This window comes from Gadus chalcogrammus, chromosome 3 (assembly GCF_026213295.1).
Source record: "Gadus chalcogrammus isolate NIFS_2021 chromosome 3, NIFS_Gcha_1.0, whole genome shotgun sequence".
NCBI lineage: Eukaryota > Metazoa > Chordata > Actinopteri > Gadiformes > Gadidae > Gadus > Gadus chalcogrammus.
The window spans coordinates 10,196,409-10,211,959 of NC_079414.1; the positions used below are offsets into that span (position 1 = coordinate 10,196,409).

The following is a 15,551-nucleotide window of genomic DNA, read 5'->3' on the forward strand; positions in this document are numbered from 1 at the left end:
ACGCTGTAAGAAAGCAGAAAATAGACGGTTGACACACTCATGGTCACCATGACCTTGCCAAAAGGAGACTACACAAACCTGTTGTGTTGCGAGGAAGCGTTCTGATTGGACATCTTAACGTGCCAGGTCCAATCAGAGTGGTGCTGTGTAAGCTGAGGTTCTGTATAAAGGCGCCAAGGTCGAGGACGCCAGGTCATCTGTGAACCGTCCTCTATGAGATTCACCATGTTCGGAATGCTGTGGCTCATCCTTCACACCCTTGCTCTGCTGGCAGAGGGGGGGGTGTCCTCAGGAAGTGGCGAGGTTGCCGCTGGCAACGGGGGCGGGAACAACAACAACAACAATGGCGTTGGAGGCGGTGGCGTTGCGGCCGGCATTCCTCAGAACGGCGCTGGCCTTCCTCAGAACGGCTTGCAGCCACTCATCAATCCGGCGTATCAGCTGGTTCCGGTGGGGGGGTCCTTCTTCATCCAGCCCTTCGGGAATGCCCTGGCCCCCCAGGGCCCCCAGGGCCCGGTTCGGCAGCAGCAGCAGCTGGACCCCTTCGGGCCTTTGCAGCAGGGCGCAGGGGGCTTCTTCCTGGGGCCGCAAGCTGTGAATCTGATACCCCAGTCCCAGGGTGGGGTTGTCCAGGTGGGTGCTGCCGGCGTCGGAGGGGCCCCCCTGTACACAGTGCTGTCCCAGCACGGGGGCCCCCGGGGGCCCATGTTTCTCCAGGGCCAGCAGCTCCAGCTGGTGCCATTGAACCCGCAGAACCAGATTCTCCAGAGCCAGCTGCAGCAGGGGCCGGTGTTGAGGGGGGCAGTGGGGAACGTGGCGGCGGGCCGGGCCAGGGCCAGGCGCTCGGTGGCGGCCAACCGTGGGAGGATGCTGGCGCTGGCCAGGATGGGGGCGACGGCGAGTCCGACGGGGCCGGCGGAGGAGGAGTCCTCTGGGATGGACACAGAGGAGCAGATGACCGTCTGAGACCAGCATTCACTCAGACATCTGATGATTGCTTCCTGTAGGTGCCCTGATTGTTGAGTGATTTTATGTGTTTTGTGATATGAATCAACACTGTGATGATAAACCAATAAAACATGTATATAAATGAAATTGCGTTTTCGTGTCCCATCATACTATTTAATAGAGGCTGCGTACAAAAGGCCTGGGAATATCACTGTTAACGGACAGAGATAACTTGTATTTCGGCCATTGAGGTGTGATTCAGCATTGGTAACAGAACATGAAGTTTCTACTTGGGTAATACTTGGTCCTATTTGGTCCGATCTAATCTTCTACTACAGACCCATGAAATCCACGGTGATATACCTGATCACTCAATTATAGGCCACCATCTTGGTCAACACACATAGTAACAAACAACCATAAAGAAAAACAGGACAAAAGCCACTTAACAGAAATGACAGTGTGGGAACACACACACACACACACACACACACACACACACACACACACACACACACACACACACACACACACACACACACACACACACACACACACACACACACACACACACACACACACAAACACACAGTACCCAACATATTGAGACATCTGAAGTTATATTTGGAGAAGGCGAGACAGAGGCATTTGTCACCAGAGCTAACTGCTATAGGAGGACTTGTGTTGGAAACCGCACGGCAGGCAGCATGTAATTAATGCAAAGCTCCAGACGCCCTGAGAGGGTGTTTACCTGCCGGGATGTGGTGGGGTGGTTCACGCTGTCAGCAGGGCGCAAGCCGGGCCAAACACATCCCAGACAACGACTCTACATACCATAACACCGCGGGACGCCACCACACTGTGAAAAAGACACGGCTCAACCAGAGAACACATCCAATAAGGCAGCCATGTGTTGCCCATAACGTTTTTAATTTCTGATCACTTTACTTTATTATAGTACTTTATTACTTATTAGAATCAATTAAACGCCGATATCAAAGACACTATTCGAAAAATACTATTTACTAAGACTATAGGGGTCGCCCATCTTGACATCACATCACATTGATGCCTCCATTTTGGAAGCATAAGAGCACGGCAATGTTTGTTATTGTCTTGGTAGTTATGTGTTTTTGGTAGTTGTTTCGTAATTAAAGAGGAAATGATTTGTCATTAGGGGATTGTATTTTTGTGTTTGGAACTGACACAGTGTTTCTCCTGCTACACACGGCAAAACAAAGTCTTTGTTAGCCTAATGATATATTTATGCTGAGTATCCCCAAACAAATGATGCATTCTGATGTACAAGCCTTAGCATTCCCTTATTTCATGTAGACCTAGATGGGAAAGGGGATTGTGACTTTGTTGACATTCATTTCAAGTAAAGCCTCTTACTAATCAGGCTATTTTTAAATGCACTATAACATTTCTTAATTTTAAATTTACTGAGAAGGGAATGTTTCATTTTGATAAATTAAATTCAAGTCAATCCCGATGTGAGGCCTTTAGAGCCAATTGAACAATCAGGTTCTTGTGACAAGACCAAGTCATCTATGCAACCCTAGTGTACTACATTATGTCACATACATTCCTCAGATGAAAGACGTCTGTTGGAGCAGACGTCTGGTAGAGCAGACTTTACAGTATGGCTCAACCACAAGGCCCATATATAACTCCACACACAACCTCAGGCGGTCTGGGAGCTCAGATGTGAATCTTTCTTGTGTCATCCAATCTGAAATGTGAACTGAATACGTACTAATTTGTCAATTTTTCAGTGTATAAATCTGAAATAATCTTTATAGAATCTACAACAGAACTGTACCATACCAGCAGTTATGAATGATCTCAACAGAACCGGAAGCACAGCTTCCGGTTCTGTTGTTCCTTAAGGTCGGGTTGGAGTCCCGACGTGGGTACCAGAGAGACTATTGATCTGGACTTAAATACAATGCACTTTCTAAAATGCTTTTTTTTTTTTTCCTTGCCTTTTATTTTCCTTTATCTGTTTTACTCATTTTTTGCATATGTTTTCTTTTATTTATTTTATTGTATGACAATGTTCATATGTGAAGCACTTTGAGTCTGCCTTGTGTATGCTATGTGTATGCCTTGCCTTGCCTGATTTCAAATCCAGGGTTCTCAAGTAAGAACTGGACAACATATTCATATTTACATGACATTCAGTAATTTAGCAGACTGGGTTTCTGTTCAAAGGGATTCAGAGGTGAGGCAGACATAATAGTAGTGGGACTAGCAACAAAAAGTAGTTTAGTACTGCATTAGCACTGCATTTGTAGTTTTCTGTACGATAGAAAAGTACATATAACAGCAGAATTCAAAGTGGCATTTAGGGAAAGAGATGTGCAAATAAGCAAAACATATCCAGGTAGGTGAGTTATGCTTTAACCGCAGCTAATAACTTTAATGATGGAAGGTGAGTGATGTCCCACCGTTCCACATCATCTGTGGTTTGCGTTGTAACCACTGTCCACAGGATTTGGTGTTCCAAACTCTTTGTCTCTGGGCTGTTGACTAACTATCCCCACATTGCTGAATCACAGTGTTGTTACCAGCAAACGGTGTTAGCCTGGTGGCTATCTAGGCTGAAAATATCTTTAAAAATAGAACTCATATTGTGTTGGTATTATCGAAGTATCCTTTGAAAAAAAGAAAAGCTATTTCAGGCCTGAATGACCCATAAGTGACAGAATGTGCGTCTCTAATTGGCTCCCAACGATCTCTCCCAGCGATATAAGGTGTCTCTATGGATGAGCCGCCCACCCTAGTGCAGCTGAACGTGGAGTCCAGGCATCGTTGTAACTCCTTGGTATGTAACGCAGCATTGGTGATTTACAGGATGTATTCTGTGATTAACAAGTGTAAACAAAGTACATGGATGTGAATGATACATTCTGTCAGATGTAGACACTGTATCTCATATTGAAACAATATTCACCAACACATGTTCTAGGCTGTGATTCAAATTTTCTTCTGACTTTTGGCAACAATTTCAGACCGAGGATCATGAATCATCTTCTTCTTATGACGTTGGCAGCCGCCATTTGTAATGTGAGGATCTGTCTGTTTGTCCTTCTATCTCTCTCTTACAAACACACACACACACATGCACGCACGCCGGCACGCACGCACACACACACACACAGACAGACAAACACACACGCATACACCCTCTCTCTCATTCTCTTTGTCTATGTATTTTTCTTTCTGTCAATATCTCTTGTTTTTCTATGAATGAAATCGAATACATTTGTTTCTTTATCTTTTCGTGTTTCATTCTTTAGGTCGACGCAGGCACCAAGGTAAAAACTCAAACAAATTAACACAAAACGAGCATTCTGCTGTAACTTTCCAGTGAGATAGAAAATAACCTGGCTGGTCCTGACTACAGAAGCTGATGAGGATGATGGCTATGAACGGGATGATGAACGGAGCTAACCCTGCCATGATGGGAGGAGGAGGCTTCGCTCCCGGGATGGTGGGAGGAGGAGGCTTCGCTCCTGGTATGATGGGAGGAGGAGGCTTCGCTCCCGGGATGGTGGGAGTAGGAGGCTTCGCTCCTGGTATGATGGGAGGAGGAGGCTTCGCTCCCGGTATGATGGGAGGAGGAGGCTTCGCTCCCGGTATGATGGGAGGAGCAGGTGCTGGTTTTGCTGGCCAGCCAGTGGCCCAGGTAGGTCCATCAGAACCTGGTCTGGTTCTGCACCAATCTCTTTCAGAAACAAGCCTTCCCCCAAAAAGTGATGGTCACAAAAAACTATTTTTCAAAACCAGCATATTCAAAAAAGAGATAGTTTTCAAAAGCGCTCACTGATCAAGGGATAACAGCATAATCACATGAACCACCCCTGAGGCACACATAAACAAGACCTCATGGACAGACCTCAAACAAACCAAGACACCAAAAGTGCAGATGCCAACATTAAACGTTGTGTAGTGATGTCGTGTAATGATCTCAGATTTAATTTCCTTTTGATAGTTTGTTCAAGGGGCTCCTGCCTACGCCTACCAACCCCTGGCCCTACCTCCTTCACCTATTGGTGTCTCCAATGTTTTCCCCGTCCCTGCAGCCAACACTGTTAGTATACCATAATTCATGTGTCATTTATAGAGTTTAAGGTAACGCTGTTCGTATGCTACAATTCATGTGTCATTTATAGAGTTAAAGGTACCTCTGTTAGTATACCTCAATACATGTGTCATTTATAGAGTTAAAGGTAACTCTGTTAGTATACCATAATTTAAGTGTCATTTATAGAGTTAAAGGTAGCGCTGTTCGTATACTACAATTCTTGTGTCATTTATAGAGTTAAAGGTAACTCTATTAGCATACCACTAGTCATGTGTAATTTAAAGAGTTTAAGGAAACACTGTTAGTATACCACAATACATGTTTAATTTATAAAGTAAGGTAACTCTGTTAGTCTGCCACAATGTTTAAGGTAATGCTGTTAGTTATTGCTGTATGCATGCATATATTGAGTAATGCTTGTATTCAACTTAGTTAGTACCATCAGTAATGCTGTTAGTATCATTCATAGACAGTTATTCAAATATATCTGTTGATTAAGGCAATACCTTGGTCGGTCTCAATTGAATGATAATACAATATTCTGTTTTATGGACAGGTTCCTTATATGGGCGTTCCTCAAATGGCAGGATTCAACCCCCTTCAACAACAGGTAATGGTATGGGACATCTGTTGGATGAAAACCAACAAATGATCAACTCTTGTATTAAGTAAATTCCCTTTGCAGTATTATAAGTGGTTGATTTATTGAAGTCGACAAAAGGAATAATTTGCTGAGGTCACGTGTGTTTGTGTGTGTGTGTGTGTGTGTGTGTGTGTGTGTGTGTGTGTGTGTGTGTGTGTGTGTGTGTGTGTGTGTGTGTGTGTGTGTGTGTGTGTGTGTGTGTGTGTGTGTGTATGTGTTTGTGTGTGTCTGTGTGTGTATGCTCACGTGTGTGTGTGCATGTGTTACTGTAACAAACATGGTCTGTATTACATGGTAACTAAACACTCTTTGACTGTAAAAACAGGGTGTACCAGCAGGGGGTGCTTTGCCTCAACGTTTCAAGGTAAAGTCAGTTCGAATATGAGTGAATGTGTAAAATGAACTCCTATCAAAAGAACACATCTAATTATGACATTTTTTTCAATAGCGTCAAATCATGAAACAGCGGAATACTGCAATGGAAACTCAGGTAGGCCTCCCGTTTTCCGATATATATTTTGATTCGTACAGCAGTATAATCATTTATGAATTAAACGCTCTTTTTCTGTCACAGATTCAGACTCCACCTGAGATGCAAACAACAGCCATTCCCTGTGACGTCCACAAGGAGAACAACTAAAATAATGTTTTAATAAACTGGAGACATAATGGCTATAATTGGCTTGAAATAAAGGCTTAAAATAAAGTGACCTTATGCATGCACCATGTTTTTGGACTATCTAAAACATCCAGAAAGAATATTGAATCAAATGATTGATGTTTCTAAAGCAATTTTCTATGAATAAATTGAGCTAATTCATCATCATGAATACTGTTTTGTTTGTCAACGATTTTACTATATGTAAGTTTGTATGTGTAACAAACGTATTATATATATATATATATATATATATACATACATATATATATACATATATATATATATATATATATATAGAGAGATATATATATATATATATATATATATATATATATATATATAATAGTACATAAATATATACATATATATAGATACATAATGTATATATATATATATATATATACATATATACTTACCATTATATAATATATATAAGTGTGTCGATAAATATATTAACACATTGTGCCAATTAAATGAAGTGAAATGAGACCCACTAATCTATAATGGACCAATGGCGCCATCTAGAGAACAATTATCTGACTACACATTCCTCTGCGCATCACATCACAGCTCATCAAAAGATATATCTTGCTTCTTTGTGATGGTTCGAATATTAATGACGATACTAAACACACTTTTGTTAAAAACACTAACTTTGAATACTTTATAGTTATATACAAATAAAACTTGCATATATAAAACGATATGTTCAAATATAATTGTAGTTTGTCACTATCGTTGCTGTTAAGGAAAGATTAGCTTGGCTCGAGGGCACCGGCAGGAGCCTTAACCAAGGCTCAGGTGAACCATCATATTACTACTGAACAAGTTGAGAGCAAACCTTTCAAAATGTCCAATTTCAATTGCGACTTTTGGTTTTCAGTTATTTTGTGCACTTTTTAGTGGCTGTGAAGAACATAAACCACAACCTGAATTTCAACCTGAATCACAACCCCTAACTCTGTAACCAGAAGACATAAGAAACAAACATTGTTAATTGAGAGACATAAGTTATCAGCTTAATCGTAAAGACCTAAAACTCACCATGTCTTGAATTTTGCAGACAATGACATCCACATAATAATATAGCCGGCCATCTCATGGCGTCACTGTCTGACCGGGCAGAGTCTACTGCAGTGATGCACGTCTTGTCTGACCTGGCAGAGTCTGCTGCTGTTATGTGCGTCTGTCCTGTTGACCGCACCATGTTTCGCCCAGACTATAACAGTCAGGCTCCAACAGCAGATATGGACAGAATTGAAACAGGATAACAGTCAAGCAGTCACTCAGCTACAGAGCAGGGAACTCAAAAAAGGTAAGTGCATTGCATGCAACTACTGTGTTATAATATTTGGAAAAATTACTTTTAAAGGCAATGATTCCATCTCACATGTGAAACAATGTTTTTGCGATTCAAGCTACAGGTGGTCCTAACGCTGTTATTGAAGCAACATGATGCTGCAGACTACTCTCGTGCTGGTTTGCCTGCTGGGTACCAGTCTATCTCTTCCAGTAAGTAACCTCTTCTCTGTGTCGTTCATAAGGTGTTTAATAAATACAGCTCTCTGTCTTTAAGAAATGGTCAGTAATGTGCCTCTCATGATATTTCATAGATGAGGATAGGAATCCTTGCAAGCAACAGCAATGAGGTAACGTTACTATGATATCTCATCTTTATGGGCTGTTTCTCTCATTTAAGACATAAAACAACAATACAACATCAACATTGCTCTTTCACACGTTTTTAGATCCTGAGATTCAATGGGCTGACTCTGGCGACCCTGGGACAAACTCAAATGCAGGTAACGATCCAAAGTCATAAATTCAGTTACCAACGGGTCTTGCCTTATTCATAAGTTAGATAATGGCGCTTGCTAACCTTATACCCATGTTACATTTACCCGTAACAATGAATAGCACAAAAGCCTTTGTGATGGCAACCACATAGAGCGGCAAAACGGAATGTTTACTCTTTGTTCTGGTCCGTCTCCTCCAGGGATCTTCCATGCTTCCCCCCTACGTCTTCCAGCAGCAGCCAGAATTGATGTACACGCCCCAGGTGGTCAACCTCAACCCTCAGATTGGGAGCCCCTTCGGCCCCCAGGGCCCCCAGTTCATGTACCCCAACCAGGGCACCCAGCAGCAGTTTGTGTACCCTCCCAACCAGGGCAGCCAGCCGCTGAACCCAGTGTACCTCCCCAACAACCAGCAGGACCAGCTCGGGCCCCTGGCCCCCAACGCCCCCTCAGGGCCCCAACAGCCGCAGAACCCAGTGCAGGTAGGTGTCTGTGGTTGTGTTGTACACCTGGTGTTCATGTGACTACTCCACCAATGAGTGTGGCTGGGAGTGCATGATTTTTAAGCTGTGTGTATTCATACATGTGTAATTCAATTTGTTTGTTTGTGTGTGTGTCTTGGTTTGCACGTGTGTTCGTGCCTTGGCCCCTGTGTTTGTGTGTTTGTGTGTGTGCTTTGGTATGTTTATGATCATCCGTAGATGACCCCACAGTTCCAGTACCCTGTGTATGGATATCCCCAACAACAACCGAACATGCAGGTAAGGAGGAAAAATCCTGTAAAAATCCTGTAAAAATCCTGTCAACATCCCCTGCCCCCATGAGATCTATCTCACTTCTAAATCCTTCTAACTAACCGTTTCCGCAGGGCTTCCCTTACTACCTGACCCCCTACGGCTACCCCCAGAGGAACCCCATGGTGATGCAGCCCAACCAGGGCCAGGTGAACCAGTTGAACCAGCCGAACCAACAGACCCCCCTGGACCGAACAACGCAGAAACCACAGCTCCCCCTGCAGGTGTGGACATGTTGGTTCGGAGCGTCTTACAGGGGATTTTAGCTGCAGGCTCAGAACTTCAGCCTACACAGTCAAAAACACGCAACCTCAGCAGTGGTGATAGGTTTCAGAAACAACAGATACATTGGGGACCACAGGAGCATGTGCGAGGGGCGGTCTCAAACGTTGTCAGAACCCTTATCACGCTTGACAACTCTGGAGATGTATTTTAGAAGGAAGTAGCAGACTTCTTGTGTTTCCCAGAGAATTGGATGAATTGATATTAGGGGTCAGTCACCCTTCAAAGGAGAGCAGAATCCTGAACACCTCCTGAAGAAAAGTGTGCATCAGATGTTAAACACCAGCTACTTTGAGCATGAATTGTGATTGGCTGATGTCCTTGAGTTATGTAACACAAAGAAAGTGTGATCCACATAAAGTACAGGGTAATAGAACTTGGTTGGATAGTGCTGACTTTGACTTGAGTCTAGAGTTTAATTAAAATAGATCAATCTATTTGGATGCTCAAATTCCAAAGTGTAGTGTAAGAGTGTCTTGCTCTGGCCTCCATGAGGATTTTCTGCAATCTTTCAAAGACACCATTGGTAGGAAATTTCAGTTTGCTGTCGTTTTTGTGTAGTTAAACATACTATATTTCTACCATTTTCAGCAGTCTTTCCAGCCAAACGCACCAGTAGACAAGGTGAGTGATGTTGCAGGTAGAGGAAGGATTTGTCTGATTATATACCATGGTTTTCATTCTCATTTCATTGTGAGTATGATTATATAGAAGTGTAACTATGATGTCATCAACAGACACGGCAGGTCATGACTCAGAAGGAGACGTTTACGTCTCCTCCTGAAAACCGCGGCGACGCGGTCGGGCCTGGTATCGATGAGGTAAGAACTGTGATTTTCACAGTAAAAGTCCCCTCTAAGTATGCTTTTATTTGTACCAAACATTCTATGGACAATCCGTCTTCAATACTAACACAAGCTTTCTTTTATATCTCAACAGGGACACTCAAACTTCCCTTTCCTGTTTGAGCCATAAAAAGATAGTTGAGGGAAGGTTATACTGTATGTGCACGGCCATAGTGTCTGGAACAGCTATGCAAAAAAGAACCTGAAATGGTATGAGGTGAAACTTTGTACTGTCTTCTTCAGAAGTCTGCACTGTATTGAAAGTTGGTAAATAAAGAACTTTGTAAACGCTGAAGGACTTTTTTAATTTGATCAAAGTCACCATGCAAGCAAACAAAAGGACATAATTATATCAGTAATCATTCGACACAAGACGCTCCAGCTGAAATGAATGCACATCATTTCCATTTCAGCATTTTGAGAAGGACCATTGTTGACTTCTCCCTGCAAGGTTTGGGGAACAAGAGAGATAATTAGCTCGATGATACATGATGATGCATGGTATCAGTGTAATTATATTAATCAAAATAACTTTACCTTATAGCCAAGTCAGATTAGCTGTGCTATCTTCTCGCTGTTTGCTTCATTCTGAAAATGAATCAGTCTGATTTCATGAGAACAATAATAGTCCAGTCCCAAGCATGTGTCTCACCTTGTGTTATTGTTTTTCTCTTGGAATATGTATAATTGCGAGGAAAAGGCTTCCTAAAACCCCATTTGTTGGACATCAAGGACAATCCAATCTCCAGTGAAATGATATTTACTTACCCATTTAGAGCTTTGTATAAGAGTGGTTTGGAGGGGACAACAATAAAGGGTGAAATGGCATTAATTGCAGTATCAAAAACCTTATATTTTGGACAGTATGTATTCTAAGACATACAAATAAATTATACAGTCAAATATTGGTACTCACTGGAATGTAAATCCCATATTCAAAGGATATCCTGTTCTATTAAAGAAAAATATTGATTATAATACCCAAACGAGATTGTCATTAGGCCATTTTCAGAATTGTTTTACTTAAATTACCGTTGCAGTTGCAGTGGGATTGAGGACAACCTTCAAATATGGCTAAAGTCAAGGGAACACACAATGCATCACTGCATTATTTGCTAAAGAACAATATATTGCAAAACAAACATTCTTATTAGGATTTCTGTTTTAAAATGTCAAACAAATAGAGGTTAACTACCTGAGGCCTTCGTTGGTATGGCATTCCATACGGTCCATACTGTAAATTAGGTATTAGTCAGTTTATAATCCATCAAATAATTGACCAATAATATATAATTTAAAAAAAAATCTATACCATGCTCGCAGGTGCAGGGAGCCCATTCTGTTGGAGAAAAGAGTTTAAAATCGAAACTGTTCAGGATAAACACATAATGGCTTCTAGGGTAACTAACATATATTGGAAGAAATAAATACCATCTTTGATTCCTTTGGCATGGGTGGTTGTTTTTCATCCTGAAATTAATTAAATAGTTTATGGGCTAATAGCACAATTATATATGGGCTGTTATAGGCATTTTATATAAATGCCTTAGTGATCATAAAATCATATTATAAAATGAATGAAATACCTTTGGTAGTAGGTATATATTCTCCCCCTGAAATAACCAATTTCAAGAATGAATATATTGTAAGTCCTTGTTTTACAAACAGTGGTTTATAAACTATTTGTCAAGAAGAAAACATATTAATGTTTACCTCTTTCAGGTGAAGACCAGTGACATTCTGAAAAGAAAATTCACATAATTTGTGATACATATAGAAATGTTTATATATATATATAGCTTATTTGTCATGATGTAAATATATGATTAAAAAGCATAATATTACCTCAAATGAGACATTGTCAGCCTGTAGTATGACCAAATACAAGTAAAAGTTTAAAATTGTATCGCAAATACAATTGATAAAATACAATTATATTGTCCATCAAAGTACAATGCACCCACCTTGAATATGGGGATGAACTTTTGTTTCTCCTAAAACAATGAACATGTTTTTACGTTAAATATTTAGATCTTCAAACACAGCGTTCCGATGGATCAGAAGATCACTGAACAATAACCCACCAGCTGACCCGGCTCCAGGGGGGTCCCGCCCATTAGAAAGCCCTCCAGCAGGTCCATGTCCGCGGCCCCTGGGCCAGGCACTGGGGCCCTACCAGGCTAGAGAGCAGAATGGACAGACATAAACCAATGGGTATTTAACTATATCACATTCTCTGGCTGGTCTCTGGCTGCCGGTGGTCTTAGTGACAGCAGGCCCCAAATCAGCAGACTTTGGTTAGAGAAGAACAAGCGCATTATTTTTGTTTGTTCCACAATTGCTAACTGCTATGCTAACCCAGGCTATGCTAAACCACAGTACTTACAGTTTGGGTTTGCGAGGTAGTGGCTAATGTTTCTCCCACCTGAACAAGGGGCTTCCCTTCCGCTCCACTCTGTTTGAAAGAGTAAAAGAATTAAGATGAAACAAAAATCCTCACAATTGACACTAAGAAGCCATTCAGACTTAATTCACTGAGATATCAGGTAGACACAGCACCTTGTCACCCCTGGAAGTCACTGGAGGAGCCCCAGTCGTCTGAGGGTCTGACACAGGTGCTCCCACTGTGGTCATCTGGGAACATCCATGCCCTGCTCCGTGAGAAGGTCTGCCTGGATGCCCAGGTGGCAACTTTCCCGGCTGGGTGAAACACATTTTCATGTGTCAGTTTCAAAACAAAACCATAAGGATAATGCTGGAAAGCAGTGGCTAAGTCTCTGGTGAGAACGCCGCTAGCTGGCGCAAACCGAGAACGCGGGCGTCGCGCATGACTGTCAGGCGTTCCACGCCCTCTGAAGTGTTGAGGTTCAGACCGTAATGTGTCTAGGGCGATGGCATTTACAGTCAAAGGTTCCTAGAAACATTGGTGCGTGTCCTTAGCAAAGTTACTGCGAATCCGCAACTAAAAGAGCTACGGCCCTGCGTGTGGACACTCAACTCACATTGCAGCGAGGTGCACACAAAGTGTAATATAAAAATGAACGCATTCTATTATCAAAAAAAAGATTGCACTGTTGTTACAAATGTTGCTAATCTGAGAAAGGACATATGTGGAAGTTAAAATCATATCCACGGTCAGATTGATTAGGCGTGGCACTTGGTTGAGGGCACATGCCGCCCCAGGCGGCCCCTTAAGCAAACCACTGAAGGCCAGAGCTTGGGAGGGGTTGAACTCCATCCTTACCCCCGTGGGTCTGCCTGGGAAGTTGGGTTCCCATCGAGGCCCTCCAGGTCCTCTAGCGAACGGTCCACCTCTTCGCCATGGCCGGCTTGGATCAGGCTGGAGACAATGTATTATATTAAACTATGGCCACATTGTTGGCCACGGCCAATGCATGCAGGTACATATGCCCTGTTATACTCACACGAGCAGCCACAACGGACAGAAGAACGGCGAAAATACACAGGAATTTCATAGCTGATCAATAGCCCCTGTGTATAGAAAAAGGGTTATTTATTTATTAGGGTTTTTATTTTCAAAGATCAACCGTTTGATCTGCTCCAAGAAAAGGCTCTGTTTCTGATTGTTCTCTTCAGCAGATTAACATACAAGCTCAATATTAGGAGCAGGGTAGTCTATTGGTTAGGTTGTTGGACTCTCAGATTCTAGGTTCGAACTTTAACGTCTGCAGTCTACGTATTGGCGTCCCTGTGCCAGCTGTCCTAACCCCACCTGCTCCTAAATTACATCTAACACAATTCTGCAAGACGTTTCGGATAAAAGAGTCTGGTTAATGACAACATTTGGAATAGTAGTAGAAGCACAAAAGCACATCTGCAATTCACACCTACCTGCACAACAGCAGTTTCTGAGTGTTGTACTGGTGGTGTGGACACTTATATATATATCTATATATCTATATAGCATTGCAACACACACCAATCTCGCCACCCATGTGATTCATCCCTGTTTCAAAGTATTTAGCAACACTGCAGTAAATCAGACCCTTCAGTGCTCTTGAGAAAACTCCCATTTGACAGTTGTTAGTTCTTAATAGAATATGTTTATGTATCGTAATTGTCATTTTATTCTAAATATCTTGCACGCATAAAAGGTTAAATGTAATGTAAGTTGCTATCAAAAAAATGAAAGGGAGAAAAGTGCATATTCTGTCAAGTCATGTTGATGATATGATGGTGTTGATCATATCCTGCTAGCCTAATCTGCTTTGTTGTGTCACTTATGAAGTTAAGACGACTTAATGCCCTGTAATCTATTGTCTCGTTGGGTAATGTGTTGGGTAGGAGATCAGGAAGCCTTATTGTCAGTCGTGGCAATGTTGTTTTTCATAGGCCCATGAAAGCTTAGGTTACACCAAATAAAAAATGGAAACCATTAAAACAGACATAGTTCTTCCCATGTATCTCATGCATTTTGATAATATTTCTAGCCGTAAATGTGACCTAGGGGTCAAGGACACTTGGGAGTGAGCTAGAGACCTGGGGTCTCTTTTACATTAAAGAGGGTCTCGAGGAAATAATTTGATAAAGCATCTTCAAAATTCACCATTGAAACACATTGGAAATAAATTGGAAAGAGATAGGGACTTGGCCATTCGTCCTATCAACCAGGGGCTGGGTTCACTCTGTGGAAATCTAATGTCTGCAAAAAGGGGGCCGGCGTAACCCTAAACCCTAAACTAAAATCCCTTTTACCACTTGTGCTCAATGACTGGCAACTTTAAAGGTCCCATGACATGCCACCAGGTGTGGTGTGATTAGCCGTGACAAGCCGTTTTGGAAATCTGCCCCTTATGACATCACAGGTGGGCGTGTCCACCTAGATGTGTGCTTGATAGATCAGCCTACCAGCCTACCCGGTGGACTGTAGCAAACGTTGCTCATCTATTACCATACATTTTAGGTAAAATTACATTTGAACATCTACAAATTAAAAACAGAATATTAATGTAATCTTAAATAACGGTTAATTACATGCCTAAGGTTACCCATTTAAATTACTGCCAACATTTGTAAAGTAATACAGAACATGTCCTGTAAAATAACTATTTTAACAGTGTATATGCAAACATACGTAGATACATACTTAGGCCCCGTCCACACGAAGCCGATTTCATAGCGAAACCGCAAATGTCTTGTACGTTTCGGCCTTCCGTCCACACGAAGCCGGCGAATACGCTGACCGAAACCGTAAACTTCTGAAACCACCCTCGGAGGTGGTTTCAAATCTACCCAGTTTCGTTTTGGATTCTCGTGGACGCCTGAAACCGGCTGAAACCGTAAACCATGACGTCATCGCCCCACCCCTCGACCCTCTAGCCAATGACTGTTAAGCCCGCGGAGTCTCAGAACTCACAACAACAAAGATGATGGCGGACGACCGGCTTGTAATCGTTCTGCAGCAGATCATGTCCCTTGTTGCGTTGCTAAGCCATTATTTATTGAGACTGTTGACTGACTGTTTGTTT

The 15,551-nt window shown here is 42.2% G+C and overlaps 2 protein-coding genes across 2 annotated transcripts; one reads left to right on the forward strand and one right to left on the reverse strand.

Annotated features, from left to right (window-relative positions):
- Nucleotides 1–7,797: 7,797 nt before the first annotated feature.
- On the forward strand, nt 7,798–10,192 carry odam (odontogenic, ameloblast associated). The gene is made up of 8 exons (XM_056585436.1): nt 7,798–7,857; nt 7,959–7,994; nt 8,094–8,147; nt 8,342–8,623; nt 8,843–8,902; nt 9,010–9,159; nt 9,955–10,038; nt 10,157–10,192. Exons 1-8 carry the CDS (start codon nt 7,798–7,800, stop codon nt 10,190–10,192), a joined length of 762 nt encoding a protein of 253 aa, XP_056441411.1.
- An 893-nt stretch (nt 10,193–11,085) lies between these two features.
- Nucleotides 11,086–15,232, reverse strand: LOC130378827 (collagen alpha-1(VII) chain-like). Its single transcript, XM_056585439.1, has 14 exons — nt 15,170–15,232; nt 13,488–13,554; nt 13,307–13,402; nt 12,622–12,762; nt 12,449–12,517; nt 12,147–12,242; nt 12,027–12,056; nt 11,908–11,928; nt 11,776–11,802; nt 11,649–11,675; nt 11,494–11,532; nt 11,375–11,401; nt 11,258–11,296; nt 11,086–11,136 (listed from the first exon to the last, which is right to left on the reverse strand). The coding sequence occupies exons 2-14, from the start codon at nt 13,536–13,538 to the stop codon at nt 11,086–11,088; spliced, it is 714 nt and encodes a 237-aa protein (XP_056441414.1). The 5' UTR covers nt 13,539–13,554; nt 15,170–15,232.
- Between the last annotated feature and the right edge of the window lie 319 nt (nt 15,233–15,551).